The 15,963-nt window shown below is 38.7% G+C and overlaps 1 protein-coding gene across 1 annotated transcript; it reads left to right on the top strand.

Annotated features, from left to right (window-relative positions):
- The first annotated feature begins 239 nt into the window (after window positions 1-239).
- LOC141300419 (suppressor of cytokine signaling 5-like) lies at window positions 240-15,269 on the top strand. Its single transcript, XM_073830696.1, has 2 exons — window positions 240-844; window positions 12,617-15,269. Exons 1-2 carry the CDS (start codon window positions 763-765, stop codon window positions 14,323-14,325), a joined length of 1,791 nt encoding a protein of 596 aa, XP_073686797.1. The 5' UTR covers window positions 240-762; the 3' UTR covers window positions 14,326-15,269.
- The last annotated feature ends 694 nt before the right edge of the window (window positions 15,270-15,963 follow it).

The raw sequence follows: 15,963 nt of genomic DNA, 5'->3' as shown, positions 1-15,963 counted from the left end.
TGTGTGTGTGGTTTTATTTTATTATTCTTTTTTTTTCAATAAAATAATTAATATTAAATTGCTGAAATATTTAAAAAAAAATCACTGTTCTAGACCAATAATACATATGGATAATAATCTAAACATTTATTATTTATTATAAACATTTACTATTCATTACATGTATTACATATTTATAATTATTATAAATATACCAGTAATCATTATTTGTGATACTGTCAACATTTCCTTTTGTAAGATTTAATGACATTATGGATCACTCTCCTGTTGATAAGCAATGCACAAACACACACACACACACACACACACACACACTGAGCTGTAAAAGGCAACAGATGGCTACTTTGTCTGATTGACTATAATCATTAATCATTCATCCCTCGGCACTCATGCATTATCTCGAGTCTCCACGTTTTCAGGGTGGCAACCGAGGCAACGCTCTCCGAATCTGCAATCTCATTGGCCGGCCACCACGCTCGTCACTCCCCCATCCGTCGGAAGTACGTTCTCGTCCTGCGTCTCCCTACAGTCTGAACCCGCCTATGAGCTCGCACTATCGGCCTCTTCTTCACGCCTTTGCTCGGCTTGTCAAGCAGCAGAAGCACGGGCTCGGCGGATCGGAGATCTGGCCTCGGATTGTGCTGCCATTCCAAGCAACCAGAACGATGTGGGATTCAGTTGTTCTTCCGCTTTCCACAAGCCAACCTCAGGAATGAGCACTTCTGCTCCCTCGCTCGTGTTTTATTCGCCAGGGCTGAGCGTATGTGGGACAGTAGCGAGTCTAACAGCTTTAACAGCCTTCAGACAAAAGACGGATGCGAAGTAATACTCACTAGTAGAAGGGGTGAGTACGCCACTTTGGCGATAGCCGCTTTTCTGCGTTGCGCGTTGCGTATTGCAACGCGTTATTCCTAACCGCTTTTATGCGCGATTTAATGTAACGGAACGCGAGTGATGTCCCCGCTGCTTTTGCATGTTTCCCCTCCATGAATGTTACAATGTAACATTCCAACATCCTCATGTCTCTCTCTCTCTCTCTCTCTCTCTCTCTCTCTCTCTCTCTCTCTCTCTCTCTCTCTCTCTCCACGTTGCTCACCTCACACACTCACCTATTTGTCACTCAAAATACTTTGAAGGAGATTTAATTTTCTAAAAAAAACACTTCTGAATCTGATACTTATGCGTCCATCTGCGTTCAAGCGCTGTTACGGAATGCATTACGGTATTTTGTGGTTACGCACTGAATGAAGGATAGACAGTACAGGCTGTACATTACTGTATTTAACATTACATTTGCGATTATATAATAAAGATATTAATATTGTACAAATATTTGGTTTATGAGCTAGTCAGATGGTTAGGTTTCTTATCGTCAGCTGATATCTGATTTAGTTAGACTAGCGTCTTAGATATAGTCGTTAAAACATGTCTATTAATATTTTGTTTTGAGGGAATGACTATAAACGTTTCCCCACATTTATAACCATATTTTTGCATTTATTTTAAATGGTCGTTTTGACAGTCGCTTTCTTAAAAAGTAAAATTAAGTAATCCATGTGGTCACCTCAGATATCCAAAAAATAAAAAATGTTAAAAATGACTTTGCCACTCAGAATGAGCTATCATTTCTTAAACTATTACAGTCCGCAAGGTTACGTCGGAGGATTCGCTCTTGCCATAAACCGTTCCACGTCTTTGTCTCTGAAAGTAATGGTCCACAAATAACTATTCTTTACTTTTTTTCCTCCTCCTTTTTTTCTCCTCTCGAAAGAAAACACACTTCCGCCCCTTAATGTTGTCCAAAAGCCAGGCCACTCATCTGGACCCCATGAGAATAGGCGTGTCGAATTGAGAGAAATTGCAGAGGATATTTTCTGGGTTTAATATGAGGCTGCTTAACAGCGGTAGTCTAACTTTGTCGAGTTTTTCTCTTTAGAGTGAAGCACTTAGGTGTAGTTTAACTTCTTCGTCAGGAGGTCCGGTCTTCTTCAGGTCGTTAATGCGCATAATATGTGACCCTGGACCACAAAACCAGTCATAAGGGTCGTTTTTAATGAATAAGCTATCCATTGATGGTTTGTTAGGATAGGATAATATTTGGCCAGAATACAACGATTTGAAAATCTGGAATCTGAGGGTGCCAAAAAATCTTAATATTGAGAAAATTGCCTTTAAAGTTGTCCAAATGAAGTTCTTAGCAATGCCTATTACTAATCAAAAACGTTTTGATATATTTAATGTAGGAAATTTCCAAAATATCTTCTTGGAACATGATCTTTACTTAACATCCTGATGTTTTTTTTTCTATTGCTACAAATACACCTGTGCTACTTAAGACTGGTGTGGTCCAGGGTCACATATTATAATCTATGCTGTGAATTTTTCTTTTTTAAGCTGTAGTAATTTAAATTTGGATATTGTGCCTTGGAATAGCTTACATTTGCAAGATTACCTATTACATTTTCAGAATGCAGTTTTGATATGAAATTATTTAACACCCTGTATGTACATTTGGTCTTTTTTTTATCTCAGTTTGGAGCAAATGTTACATGTATTAAACTACAGTTCAACTGCATTTAGTTGTGCAAGATGCAGTTGAGGTCAATAGTTTACTTCTCCTTTTTAGAATCTGCTGAAATGTTAATTATTTGACCAAAATAAGAGGAATCATACAAAATGCATGTTATTGTTTAATTAGTGCTGACCTGAGTAAGATATTTCACATTATAGACATTTACACACAGTCCACAAGAGAAAATAATAGTTGAATTTATAAAAGTGACACTGTTCAAAAGTTTCCATACAGTTGATTCTTAATACTGTGTTGTTACCTGAATGATTTTTTTTTTTTTTGTTTAGTGATAGTTGTTCATGAGTCCTTTGTTTGTCCTGAACAGTTAAACTGCCTGCTGTTCTTCAGAAAAGTCCTTCAGGTCCCTCAATTCTTTGGTTTTCCAGCATTTTTGTGTATTTGAACCCTTTCCAACAATGACTGTATGGGTTTGAGATCCATCTTTTCACACTGAGGACAACTGAGGGACTCATATGCAACTATTACAGGAGGTTCAAATGCTCACTAATGCTCAAAGAGCTGGAGGATTGAAAACTTTTTGAATTTGAAGATTGAGTAAATGTAACTTTTTTATTTTGTCTTCTGGGAAACATGTAACTATCTTCTTTAGCTGCCTCTGAAGGGCAGTACTAAAAGGAAAAACATGATATTTAGGCAAAAATCTCCATTATTTTTAAAAGTTTTCACCCCCGGCTCTTAATGCATGTTTTTTTCTTTCTTCTGGATTATCAGTGAGTGTTTGAGCCTTCTGAAATAGTTGCAGCTGAGTCACTCAGTTTCCCTCAGTGTGAAAAGATGGATCTCAAAATCACACAAAAATGCTGGAAAACTGAAGGATTTTTCTGAAGAACAGCAGGCAGTTTAACTGTTCAGGACAAACAAGGGACTCATGAACAACTATCATTAAACAAAACAAACAGCTGTGGATCATTCAGGTAACAACACAGCATTAAGAATCAAGGGGATGTAAACTTTTGAAAGGAGTCACTTTTATAAATTCAACTATTATTTTCTCATGTGGACTATATGGAAACATCTTTGTGAAATATCCTATTCATGTCAGTACTAAATAAAAAATAACATGCATTTTTTGTATAATCCCTTTTATTTTAATAAAATAATGAACATTTTTGCAGATTCTGAAAAGGGGGATGTTTGACCTCAACTGCATGTACAGTCACTGGTCATTTTTATGATTATACTGTTGCTTTCTCCTTTTCTCATTCTTGCTCGCACACCCATTGCAGTGCATTCAAGTAATGCATGTATATAATGTATTATTATTTTCAAAGTAACAATAACATTAATAATCAATGCAATTTTATTTTGGGTCACTTCTTTAGAACGCTCTTGGATCTTCTTTGAAGTCTGATCTGAATAATGAGTACAAAGGGTAGAGGTAGAAGAGCTGCCGAGCTCTTGACACTCATTCGCGCTGGCACTTCATCCTCGCACTCACTCATGACCGGCACCGCCAAATTGAAGTGCCTTTATGCAGGAGAGCTACAAGAGAGGAGTTTCATATCCCAAACTGCTGGTCTGATAATGACATGTGCTTGAGCTCTGGCCTTGTTAATTCTGGGAAGCTCTCATGCTTTTCTGCATTTTCTCATCCGAGAGGGAGCTGGATCAGAGCAGTTTTTGAGAGAAGACAGACTGTCCCTATTTGACTGTCTAATTAGGAGTCTGAAGTAAAGGCTTCTGAAGGGAACTTCCACACGACATGCACGGTCGCAGAAGTGAGAGTTATCCAAGTGCTCTCATCTTTGCGCTCGTTTATTAGTCAAAAGAAGGGCAAGGCATTTGTTTTCTGAGAATGCATTGACATGAAGTGCACCTGTCATGTGATATTAAAAGGAATGAATCACCCCAGAAACTGTAGTTACACTCGGGCCATTTAAAATGTAGGTTAGTTTGTTTATTAATTTCAACTGATTTAGAGAAATTTTGCATTACATTACTTGCTCACCAGTAGATCCTTTGAAGCGAATGGGTGCCGTCAGAATGAGAGTCCAAACAGCTGATAAAAACATCACAATAATCCAAACTTTTGTGAATCCAAAAGCTGCATGTTTGAAAAAAAAAAAAAAAAGAAAAAAAACCGGATCCGTTAAGGCATTTTTTACTTGGCCAAAAATCATCATTTTTGGCCAAAAGTCCAAACTCCGTAACGCTTCCTCCAACGTAAAAGTCCATCCACTGTTGTTCTCTAATATCAAACTCCACACAGATATTTGTTTAGACGTTTTTGGACTCTTTTCGCTGGCAAATGATACTTGATTCATGCATTTTTCTCTCCTGATTCAGACAGAATTAGATTTTCAAAGGAGAAAGCAATGTTATGGATAGAAAACTCTACTCTTTTGCCAGAATTGATGGTTTAAAGTTAAAAATGCCATGATGGATTTATTTCTTAAAAACATGCAGCTTTTCATTTCACAAGACGTAGAGTTTTGTAGATTACTTTTGGATTATTGTGATCTTTTCATCAGCTGTCTGAATTTTCTGACGGCACCCATTCACTGCATTGGTGAGCAAATAATGTAATGCTAAACAGTGTTGGTAAGTAATGAGAGTTGTGTAATCAGATCAGATTTTTTTTCAAGTAACTAGTAAAGTAATGCATTTCTTTTTAATTTGCAAGAAAAGTTATTTTTTTCAAATAAGTCATGGCAGTTACTTTTCTTCCCCATTTATTGATTGAAAGCTCTTCTGTCCCCATGTTGGTAGAAATCGATGTTACTTTAGTTCTGGAGTAAATGTGAACATGCATTAATATATCCCACTCGCTAAAAAAAGATTCATTATTCTTAAACATAAATAAAAACAGTGAAATGCAACTTAAAATATGACACAAACCTGCAGTAAATTAAATGTTAAATAAGACAAATATCCTTTATGTATTTATTGCCATTTTATTAACCAGTGTCTGTGCTGCTGACCTTCGATGATCCAATTCAACCTCCTCTACAGACATGAATTTATTTTTCCCTCAGCCTGAGGCTTTTGGTGTGTCAATTTGCCAAAATTAGAACTTAGTACTAATATATTAGTACTTTCTAAATTAAAAACAAACAAGCAAGCACTTCACCGCTTTAAAATGTAATGGAAAAGTAATGTAACCCATACTTTCCATAAAAAGTACAGTAACTAAGTACCGTAATTAGTTACTTTTTCGGGAGTAATGCAATATTGTTTACGCAGAGTTCTACTGTTTAAGGGGAAAAAAATATCTTGATCTGAAACAAATGATTCACAAACCTGCACCGAAGTCCTAAACTAAATCAAATGATTAGCGATCCACCCTCTGAAGTTCCGATCTAAAGCAAAAGATTTGCGAACCCACTCCGAAGTTCAGAATTTAAGATCAAGCCTGGAGCTTGGATTGCGAATCTTTTGATTCAGATCAGGAGTTCAGTATAGGTTTGCAAAGCATTTGTTTCAGATCAGGATTTTAGAGTGATTTCGTGAATTATTTTATTGATTGATTTTTTTCTTGATCAGTAGAAAACTTAATTTTTGCCTTTTTAAAAATAATTTTTTATACATTTATCTATTTTTTAATCATTTGAATTGTTCGAAAAGTGAGATCCTTGTTTGAAGTCCTTGAAAATCAATAAAAGTAATGCTTGTGTGAACCCTGAGCACTAATTAAACATTTCCGTTTCGGTCAATGATTTCGGCCCTCCGAAACTATTAATTTATTCCGAAAATGTATTTTCACTGTTTCGGCTGAATATTTTTGGTTGCTGAAATTTCTGTGCAGCACTATCATTTATTTGCATTCGCTTCATTGCATGGAAAGCAGAAGCATGGACATTTTGGCTAATATCTGCTGTTTCATAGAAGAAAGAAAATAATACAGAGAAAGAAAAAGTTAAACAACAAACTGTTTTTTCAACTATCGCTTGTGAAGAAAGTCTCAGAAATGTTCTTCAAAAGGTTATTTCACCTTTATTGTCCCAGGAACGTTTAGGGAGAGAATACCCTCTCTTGTGCATTCATTCTTGGAAGCCAAAGCTGTTTGTTTTTGTGAAGGTGATTTGCATAGTCAAGGAAAAATTATGCCAACTCCCATGGAAAAAACAACAAGGCTGATGCATCTGATATTGCGGTACTTTAAAGATGTATTTGGAGGTTGAAAGGGCAGAGTTAGAAAATAAGAGCGTGTGAAATGAAAGAATCCATGTCTCATCACGTTGTATATTTGAAGTATGTGAACGTTACTCTGCAGGTGCAATGTTTTTTTTTGGCTGGCGTTCAGCTAAATGTAAAATGCTTGATTTAATGTGTTTGCCAACTTCTCAGCATTTACACTTTTAGTGAAACCCTTATAATTGTTGCTAGACTGAAACTGGATAATTGGATAGCTTAGAGCATTGGTGCTTGAAGCACTGGATCATTGAATAGTTTCAGTCCAAAGCCCTATCTCAGTGTGTCAGTGTTTCTGCAGTCTTATATAACTTTGCATAACTGCATAACATCCCACTGGCATATTTACAATTTTAAAAAAGACTTAACATGTACTAGATAGTTTAGATGCATTGAATAATTTGCCAAATATGTCGAAACATCATCATGATCATACATAATAGCTTTGATAAACTCTTTTGTAGGCTCTGTGATTGCTTGTGCATTCATCCTGGTGGTTTGGTCCCTCTTAATTTCGGGAAAGGTGGTATTGTTTGAAATTACTTCCTGTAGTAAAAGGAAGCAGCACTATAGGGCTGTCACGATACCATAAAAATGACTTGCGATACTGTACCAGCTGAAGTATCGCGATACCAAGTAGTATCACGATACCATGCAGTATTCTGTTCGTTTAAAATTCAATTCTACAAAATGAATCTAAATTTCATAAATAAAAATGTAAATGAAAACAGACAAGATTTTTCTCTGAATACTTCATTAATGTGAATGAATGACTGGCTATTGTTATCCATGAAATCATGTAAACGAAACCCATCTTAGCACCGCACAGAAGCTGCATGGAGTGACATTTAGATGTGGTGTCTATACATGTACACTGTACTTATAATTGCAAAAGTAATGTTATAAGATTAATGTTTAAATACATAACTCTGAATATAGAAATATGTTGGAAAATAATGTAATGTGATGGGAAACTTAAAACATCCAGCAGGTGGCAGCAGTGTTCATGATTGAATCACTCACTGAGTCATTCAAACAATTCTTTCAAAACAGCTGAATCATTCAGGGGCGAATCAAATAGGGTTGTGCCGATAGACGATAGTATCGTGTATCGACGATAGTCAAAGATATCGCCTGTTGCTGATGCCTTTGACGATAGTAAGACGATTATTATTATTATTATGCGTCAAAAAGGCACCTAACTTTAGCGATGCAGCGCGGAGAGTCGGTTCTAGGATGCCTCAGAAACTTGCCGCGGTATAAACGTGCAGTGAAAATGGGTAAGAGATTTATTCATCATACAGTGTACATAGATTAAGTGTAGACAGTCATTAGGATAACAGAGGTAGTAAAATGTGGTTTAGGCTGAATTAAATACGATATATGAGAATCCGTCTGTACATAGTAAACATAAACATTCACCTCAGTAACATCTGTATGCGTTAACTAGAATTACGATGCGATAAAATGGCGCTAAACATATGCACGTGAATTACACGGGCACCGTTTCTCCACAAATATGAACTGAACTACAACATGAACTGATGACAACAATCAGACATGCAGCGGTAACATTATCGAAATATGACGGGTATAGAAAGATACATTCATTTACATTCATGCACGCACATTTACCGCTCCCTGAAGATAGCAGAGAATGAAACCGAAAGTAAACTTGAACCTATCCAACAGAACTACCGTCAGCGCTCTGTACACGCACAACTTAGTCACATGCACTACCCTTACAAAACGAATAAGGAATTTATTACATATTGACATTTACATATCATTAAATAAATTAGCACGATAGTATGGTGTATCGGCGATCTCACAGGCTGACGATATGACGATATGAAAAATGTGCATATCGCCCAACACTAGAATCAAATGACTGTTTTTATGAATGGCTTAGTGAATCAGAGATTCGCCCAAACCAACTCGGATTCGAACACAAAAACGAAAGTACAACATCTTTATCGTGTCATATTGCTGAACTGCAGCAATCTTGATATGTGTAAGTTAGCAGCTTCTATATTAAAACGTATTAATTTATAATGTTATATGTTGTTATATATATATATATATAACGATTGATAAGAACCAAGTGCAAAGCCACTATGTTAATGAATGGAATTGCATTCGTGATCGCAAAGATGCTTCCAGAAACGAATTATTACACTTGTTCTAAAAGTGGGCAAATGAATAAAAATACGAAAATACTCTTGTAAAACATTTTGATGTTTAATAAGTGATTCTTGAGCGGCTATTTTTTAAATGGCATTAGACGGTCTGAATATCAGACCCTCACTTCTGATAAACTGCAGCGTGAACAACGACGTGCGCGTGCACCTTCTCATTTCAAACCGAACTGAAGTGTTGGGAAACACTGAATTACACAGCCTGTACTACACAAAGCACAACAGAAGGACATTTTGGCAATCAAGTTGTAATGTTTCTTCTGGCATGCATGTTCAAATGAACGTTTTCAACAGTGTTCCTGCCGTGCATACAACGTATCTTACGGTACTACCGTTTCAAAAATGCAATGGCACCGCGGGTTTTTTTAAACTTTAGTATCGCGATACTGCCGTAGTACCGGTATACCGTGCAACCCTAACCCCTTAAATATGAAACAGCACCTAAAACTAAAAATGTGCACTGTTAATAGACTTTCAATTAAGAACCTATTACAGTTGTGCAGAGCACAGTGAAGGAATGGAATTTGGGCTTTCAAGAGTTTCCAAAGAGCAATTTTAAAGCATGAAATCAGTAGTTGATTTGATGGAGTAATTTGGCTTATGCAATTCAGAGTAGTTAAAAAGGCGAAGTCATAAATGCTGTGCATTACATAACTGCAAATGTGATTGAACAGAATGTTTACACCATGTTAATTGCTATTTGCTACTCATACAAACTCAGTTCTGGAACCTTATACGGAATATTTAATAGGGCAGAATACACCTTCATTCAAAGACTTAACTGACGTAGGCCTTCTCCTGAACAGCAACCCTCACACCATGTCTACAGCGGTGTGAGGCTTTGTCACGTCCAGTGTAGACAGACTTTTGCTGCACGACAACCCTTGCGTCTGGTGTAGACGTGGTGTCAGCCCTTGAGTATTTGGGATTTCTATTGTATTTCTATTTGAGATAAGCAATTGTTGGGGCAGCTGTGGCCTAATGGTTAGAGAGTCGGACTTGTAACCCAAAGGTTGCGGGTTCGAGTCTCAGGTCCAGCAGGGATTGTAGGTGGGGGGAGTGAATTTCCAGTGCTCTCTCGACCCTCAATACAATGACTGAGGGGAGTCTCTTGAGCAAGGCACCGAACCCCCAACTGCTCCCTGGGCAATGGCTGCCCACTGCTCCGGGTGTGTGTTCACGGTGTGTTTACTACTGTGTGTGTGCACTTAGATGGGTTAAATGCAGAGCACAAATTCCTAGTATGGATTCCTTTCCTTTCCTTTCCTTTCCTTTCCTTTCCTTTCCTTTCCTTTCCTAGTTTGTTCCTTGCTGTTATCTAAAATAAGTTGTTTTATTGAATCTACGGTTAAAAAGTCAAAAGTTTACATACACTTTGTACCTTTGTTCCTTGCTGTTATCTAAAATAAGTTGTTTTATTGAATCTACGGTTAAAAAGTCAAAAGTTTACATACACTTTGTAGAATCTGCAAAATGTTAATTATTTTACCTAAAAAATGTTATTGTTTATTTAGTACTGACCTGAATAAGATGTTTCACATAAAAGACTTTTACATATTGTCCATAAGAGAAAATAATAGTTGAATTTATAAAAAAGATCCTGTTCAAAAGTTTACATACACTTGATTCTTAATATTGTGTTGTTACCTGAATGATCCACAGCTGTGTTTTTTTTTTTTTTTTTTTTTGTTTAGTGATAGTTGTTCATGAGTCCCTTGTTTGTCCTGAACAGTAAACTGCCCGCTGTTCTTTAGAAAAATACTTCAGGTCCCACAAATTCTTTGGTTTTTCAGCATTTTTGTGCATTTGAACCCTTTCCAACAATGACTGTATGATTTTGAGATTTATCTCTTCACTCTGAGGAACTGAGGGACTCATATGCAACTATTACAGAAGGTTCAAGCGCTTACTGATGCTCCAGAATGAAACACCATGCATTAAGAGCTGGGGGTAAAAACTTTTGAACAGAAAGATGTAAATATATATATTTTTATTTTGCCTAAATGTCATATTTTTTGCACTTAGTATTGGCCTTCAGAAGCTACAGAAGATACTTACATGTTTCCCTAAAGACAAAATAAGCTACATTTAGCCTGATCTTCAAATTCAATGCACTGCTTTTAATGCATTGTGTTTTTTCTTCTAAAGCATCAGTGAGATTTGAACCTTCTGTAGTAGTTGCATATGAGTCCCTCGGTTGTCCTCAGTGTGAAAAGATGGATCTCAAAATCATACATTGATTGCTGGAAAGGGTTCAAATACACAAAAATTATGAAAAACCAAAAAATTTGTCGGACCTGAAGGATTTTTCTGAGGAACACCGGGCAGTTTAACTGTTCAGGTTAAACAAGGGACTTATGAACAACTATCACTAAATAAAAAATCACAGCTGTGGATCAATAAGGTATTTATGTGAAATCTTATTTAGGTCAGTACTAATTTAAAAAAAAAAAGCATGCGTTTAGCATGATCCCTCTTATTTTGATAAAATAATAACATTTTGCAGATTCTACAAGGTGTATGTAAACTTTTGGCGTCAACTGTATTTGATTTTAAATTTTAAATTCATTAAATTGTATTTATAAATGGGCCACCTTGCTCTTGTTCACCTTACTCACCATTTGGCATTTAAAACCTTTTATTGATCGACCACTATTTGCGAGCACCTTTCTGAATCAGTAGATGACCAATGGCCAGAATAAGACTAGATTTTCTCTGCTCATCTTTGTGGTATAATTAATGTGCCCAATTACAGAGTCTATACACAGAGATAAATGTTTTATTGTGGTGCTTCATACCATGCAGCGTTGTGTGCTGGTATGACTTGGATATGATAATAATCTCCCATAGAATCCAGCCTGTCCAGATCTTTTTGGAGTTGCTGGAGGACTTTTTGTAAGCTCATGAGATCGCCTGTTCAAATATTAAGTTCTCCCTCTCCTTAATTCATATGTATTATCCTGGCATTAGACTAGTCAACCATATATTTTGCTCTGTGAAGATGATACGTTTGGTCTCCTCTTATAATGAGGAGATCTGAGCGTGATCTGTCGGTGGCCTCAATTCAGCATAATTTGTGCAGTACAACCACAGTGTTTTAAACAAGATCAGCACTTTTTCTTCCTGAAAAAGGGAACAGAAACCACCCCTCAGACAGACTTTTTTTTTTGACTGTCTGCATGTTCTGTCTGTGCTCCCCCTATCCACACTCCATTGTGCATTTGAGTGTGTATGTATATAAATGCGCATGTGTGTCTGTCTGCTGCCATGACAGTGAAAGTTCTTGGTCAGGTCCAGACTGGCTCAGTAATACAGTACATACCAGCAGATCAGCTGGGAGCAGATCCCTTAGTTCATTTATAGCCATGGCCTTGTGTCGATGCATGTCTGCCTGGCAACTCTGTGCTAACTGTACAACTCCTGCACCCACCCAACATATGCATACACTTTGTGTATAAAATTGTGCACATAAATTAAACATGTTTTAATGCTGCTTTATCTGTCTAACATGTTTCACATTCCATTTTGTCAAACTACCATCTTAACACATCGCCCTACAGTTTACAGTTTGAAATAACATACTAACACAACGCCTAACATCTCCCGTCCAGTGTATACCAAAATAAAGTCACCATTTCACTGATTTATGATCAGTGACAAGATTTTAATTGCTAATTCTTTGTTTCCCCAATAGGTCGTGGTCTCCATTCTATGGAGAAAGTGGGCAAGATGTGGGGTAACCTCAGGAGTCGATGCCAAGCCCTCTTCCATAACGATGGCTCAGAGTCCCATCTGTGTAGCCAGGATTTAGATTGTGTCCACTGTGTGGTGGACTTGGGCAGGGGAGCACATGCAGAACCCTATGAAACTAGGTCTTCCACACCCTCACGGAACTTGTCACCACTCACACTGGTTACTGGAGGACGCAGAGGCCATAACTGTGTGGCAGACATTCCCCAGATAGTAGAAATCTCCATTGACAAAGAGAGCGAGGATGCACGTAGGGGTCCCCTTGTTCGCAGGGACTCCTACTCCCGGCACGCTCCCTGGGGAGGTAAAAAGAAACATTCTTGCTCAACTAAAACACAAAGCTCACTCGAGGCTGACAGGCGAACGGGACGCTCAAGAGGAAGTACAGCAAGGAGGGAGCGTCGCTACGGAGTTAGCTCTATCCAGGAGATTAATGATTCTGTAGGAGCTGGCAGCAGTGGCCGCAGCCTTAGCACCCGTTCTTTACGACAGCGACTTCGGGACACCGTAGGCTTGTGCCTTCCTCTCCCCACACACCGCCGCTCTCAGTCGGCCAAAGGCCAGGTGTCCTCCAAACGTAAGATCCACCTGACTGAACTGATGCTCGAAACATGCCCGTTCCCACCCGGTTCGGATCTAGCCAACAAGTGGCACCTAATTAAGCAACATACAGCGCCAGTAAGTCCTCATTCCTCAACTGCTCTTTTGGACGCATTTGATTCAACACATCCGTCCCCTGAGGACGAGGAGGAGAGGCTGCGTGAACGGCGAAGACTTAGCATAGAGGAAGGAGTCGATCCCCCTCCAAATGCGCAGATCCATACGCTGGAGGCAACTTCACAAAACTCTTCCCTCTATAAACTAGGACCAAAGATGGCTCCTGGTGTTGGGGAAGGACTTGGGGAAGGGAGAAGCCTGGGAACAGTCACCTCCATTTCTGGAGGGTTATCTGGGATTGCCGCACAGGTTGCAGTGAGTATGGCAGTGCCATCCCACACTGTTGACTGTGATTCTGAGGAGGACTCGACTACTCTTTGCTTACAGACTCGGAGGCCCAAGCAGAGGCATGCTTCTGGGGACACTCATTGCTCCAGACAGCCAGGGCCTTGGAAGGTGCACACACAGATTGACTATATCCATTGTTTGGTGCCTGACCTACAGGCCATAACTGCACTTCCTTGTTATTGGGGGGTGATGGACCGGTACCAAGCAGAAGCACTGCTGGACGGACGACCCGAGGGCACCTTCCTGTTACGTGACTCCGCACAGGAAGACTACTTATTTTCCGTTAGTTTTCGGCGCTACAATCGTTCGCTGCATGCACGCATTGAACAATGGAATCACAACTTCAGCTTCGATGCGCATGACCCCTGCGTTTTCCACTCTTCCACAGTAACAGGCCTGCTGGAGCACTATAAAGACCCCAGTGCCTGTATGTTCTTTGAGCCCCTGCTCACTGCTCCCTTACACCGGACTTTCCCTTTCAGCCTTCAGCACCTGGCACGAGCTGCCATCTGCAGACACACCACCTACGATGGCATTGGTGCCCTGCCACTGCCTCCAACCATGCAGGACTTCCTGAAGGAGTATCACTACAAACAGAAAGTCCGTGTGCGCTGGCTAGAGAGAGAGCCACCGCTCAAGGTCAAATGAGGTCTGGCTTTGTGCCCGAGAGAGGCTGGAGTGTGGGCAAGAGCTTTGCTGCCAGAGGAGTATGTGGCTCATATTATCCATTATACAGCTGGCTTCAGACACAGCAACAGAGGATGTTATGAACTTGCAGCAGTTTTTTTCGGTTAATACTACACATGGAATGCATACATATGTTTCAGTGCAGTACATTCTGTCAAGCTTATGTGCTGAAGTGTCGAGCATGCTGGGATTGAGATGGTCTTATTCTCTCTGCTCTTTTTCCTATGACCTGATATCCTTTGGATCTCCACTAGCATAGCCGCATGCCCTTGCATTCCATCTTCTAGTGTTTTACACTGTTTCAAGCAGTGTTGTCACATTAACTAGCCTCTTTTGTCAGGCAAAATGGATGACATCTACAGAAGCTTAGTCCGGTGATTAAAATATAAACAAATAATCTTGGAAGTCTTCATACCTGACTCTCTAAAATTGATGTTAAATATCTAGTCACGTAAACTATATGCCTATTTGCTAAGTCATGGCTAATGTATCAGCAATACCTTCGAGATACTTTACAGTGACCTCCTACAAGTGTCAAGTTCCCTGAGGCAGCACTTGTTAAGCCTTGTGTACATGGACAGGATCACAGTTATACACGCACCTCTCAGCACTAAGCATGCTTTATTTTTAAATTCGAGGCAGACAGAAGTGAAAGGCATGAATTAATTGCGGGGTGGAGGGAGCACGGTGCACCATGTGCCATATGATAGAGAGGACAGATTATTTAAAACTAACCCCTCACGTAGTGTCATATGCCAGCATAATCGTTGTTTTAAACAATCTATTTTACTATTTTCTATTTTTATCGGTGACCGTCTAAAATGACGTATGGCACTTTAATTGTTGTTTGTGTACCGCACAATGACTTAGACTCAAGTACATGCATATAAACAGATTATATTGTTTGTCTGTGTGTTTTTTATGGACCTTATTCATAGGATGTCAATTTATCCCCCATATTCTCCGCATGAGTCACCCGAGGTTTATGTTCGTGTCAAGTGTCTCTTACCTTGCCTGTGCATATGGTATGTACTCGAGGCGATATTTTAGCTAACATGGTTATATATGCAACAGCCGAAGTGGACAGACAAAGTCCTCTGTAAAACTTGTATAGATACCTCTAAGGTTGTTTTCACTTTAGATATTGTTGGAGAACAGACAGATGCCATCACTGCGTATATATTTAATGTTTATTGGATTGATGTCCAGTTGTGTTATAAAGTGTGATTGGTTCCACTTGATAATGTTGCACTTTTATTCATTATGAAGCATGCAGCTATGCTTCCCTCATCATAATTGTGTGCACTAGGGGTTAAGATTTCCTGAACACTGTAAAGATATAGTTATAAAACTCTATACTTTTGATCTGCTTGGTCTTACACAAAAATTCAATCCAAGTGAATAAAATCATGCTAATATTTTCAGCATTTTTAAGGTCCAAGCAGATGTCAAACCATAAATAATATTTAAAACTGGTACATTTGCAGTATTTGGATGTTTAATGATCAGTGACCAAAGGTGTGCTGCATCTCCTAGGTTGTTATTGTGAATGAAAAATCTTCCATGTCTTTTGATTTATTTACATTGAGCTCAATGACT

Source organism: Garra rufa, chromosome 24 (assembly GCF_049309525.1).
Source record: "Garra rufa chromosome 24, GarRuf1.0, whole genome shotgun sequence".
In the NCBI taxonomy this organism is placed as follows: domain Eukaryota; kingdom Metazoa; phylum Chordata; class Actinopteri; order Cypriniformes; family Cyprinidae; genus Garra; species Garra rufa.
The sequence above is the reverse complement of the archived record's forward strand: the minus strand, read 5'-3'. Positions and strand labels throughout refer to the sequence as shown.

Bases quoted from the DNA above. Each gene is read 5' to 3' on its own strand.
- LOC141300419 (XM_073830696.1), top strand. From the start codon at position 763: ATGTGGGACAGTAGCGAGTCTAACAGCTTTAACAGCCTTCAGACAAAA. The intron at 845-12,616 runs GTGAGTACGCCA...TTTCCCCAATAG, and splicing joins AATACTCACTAGTAGAAGGG to GTCGTGGTCTCCATTCTATG.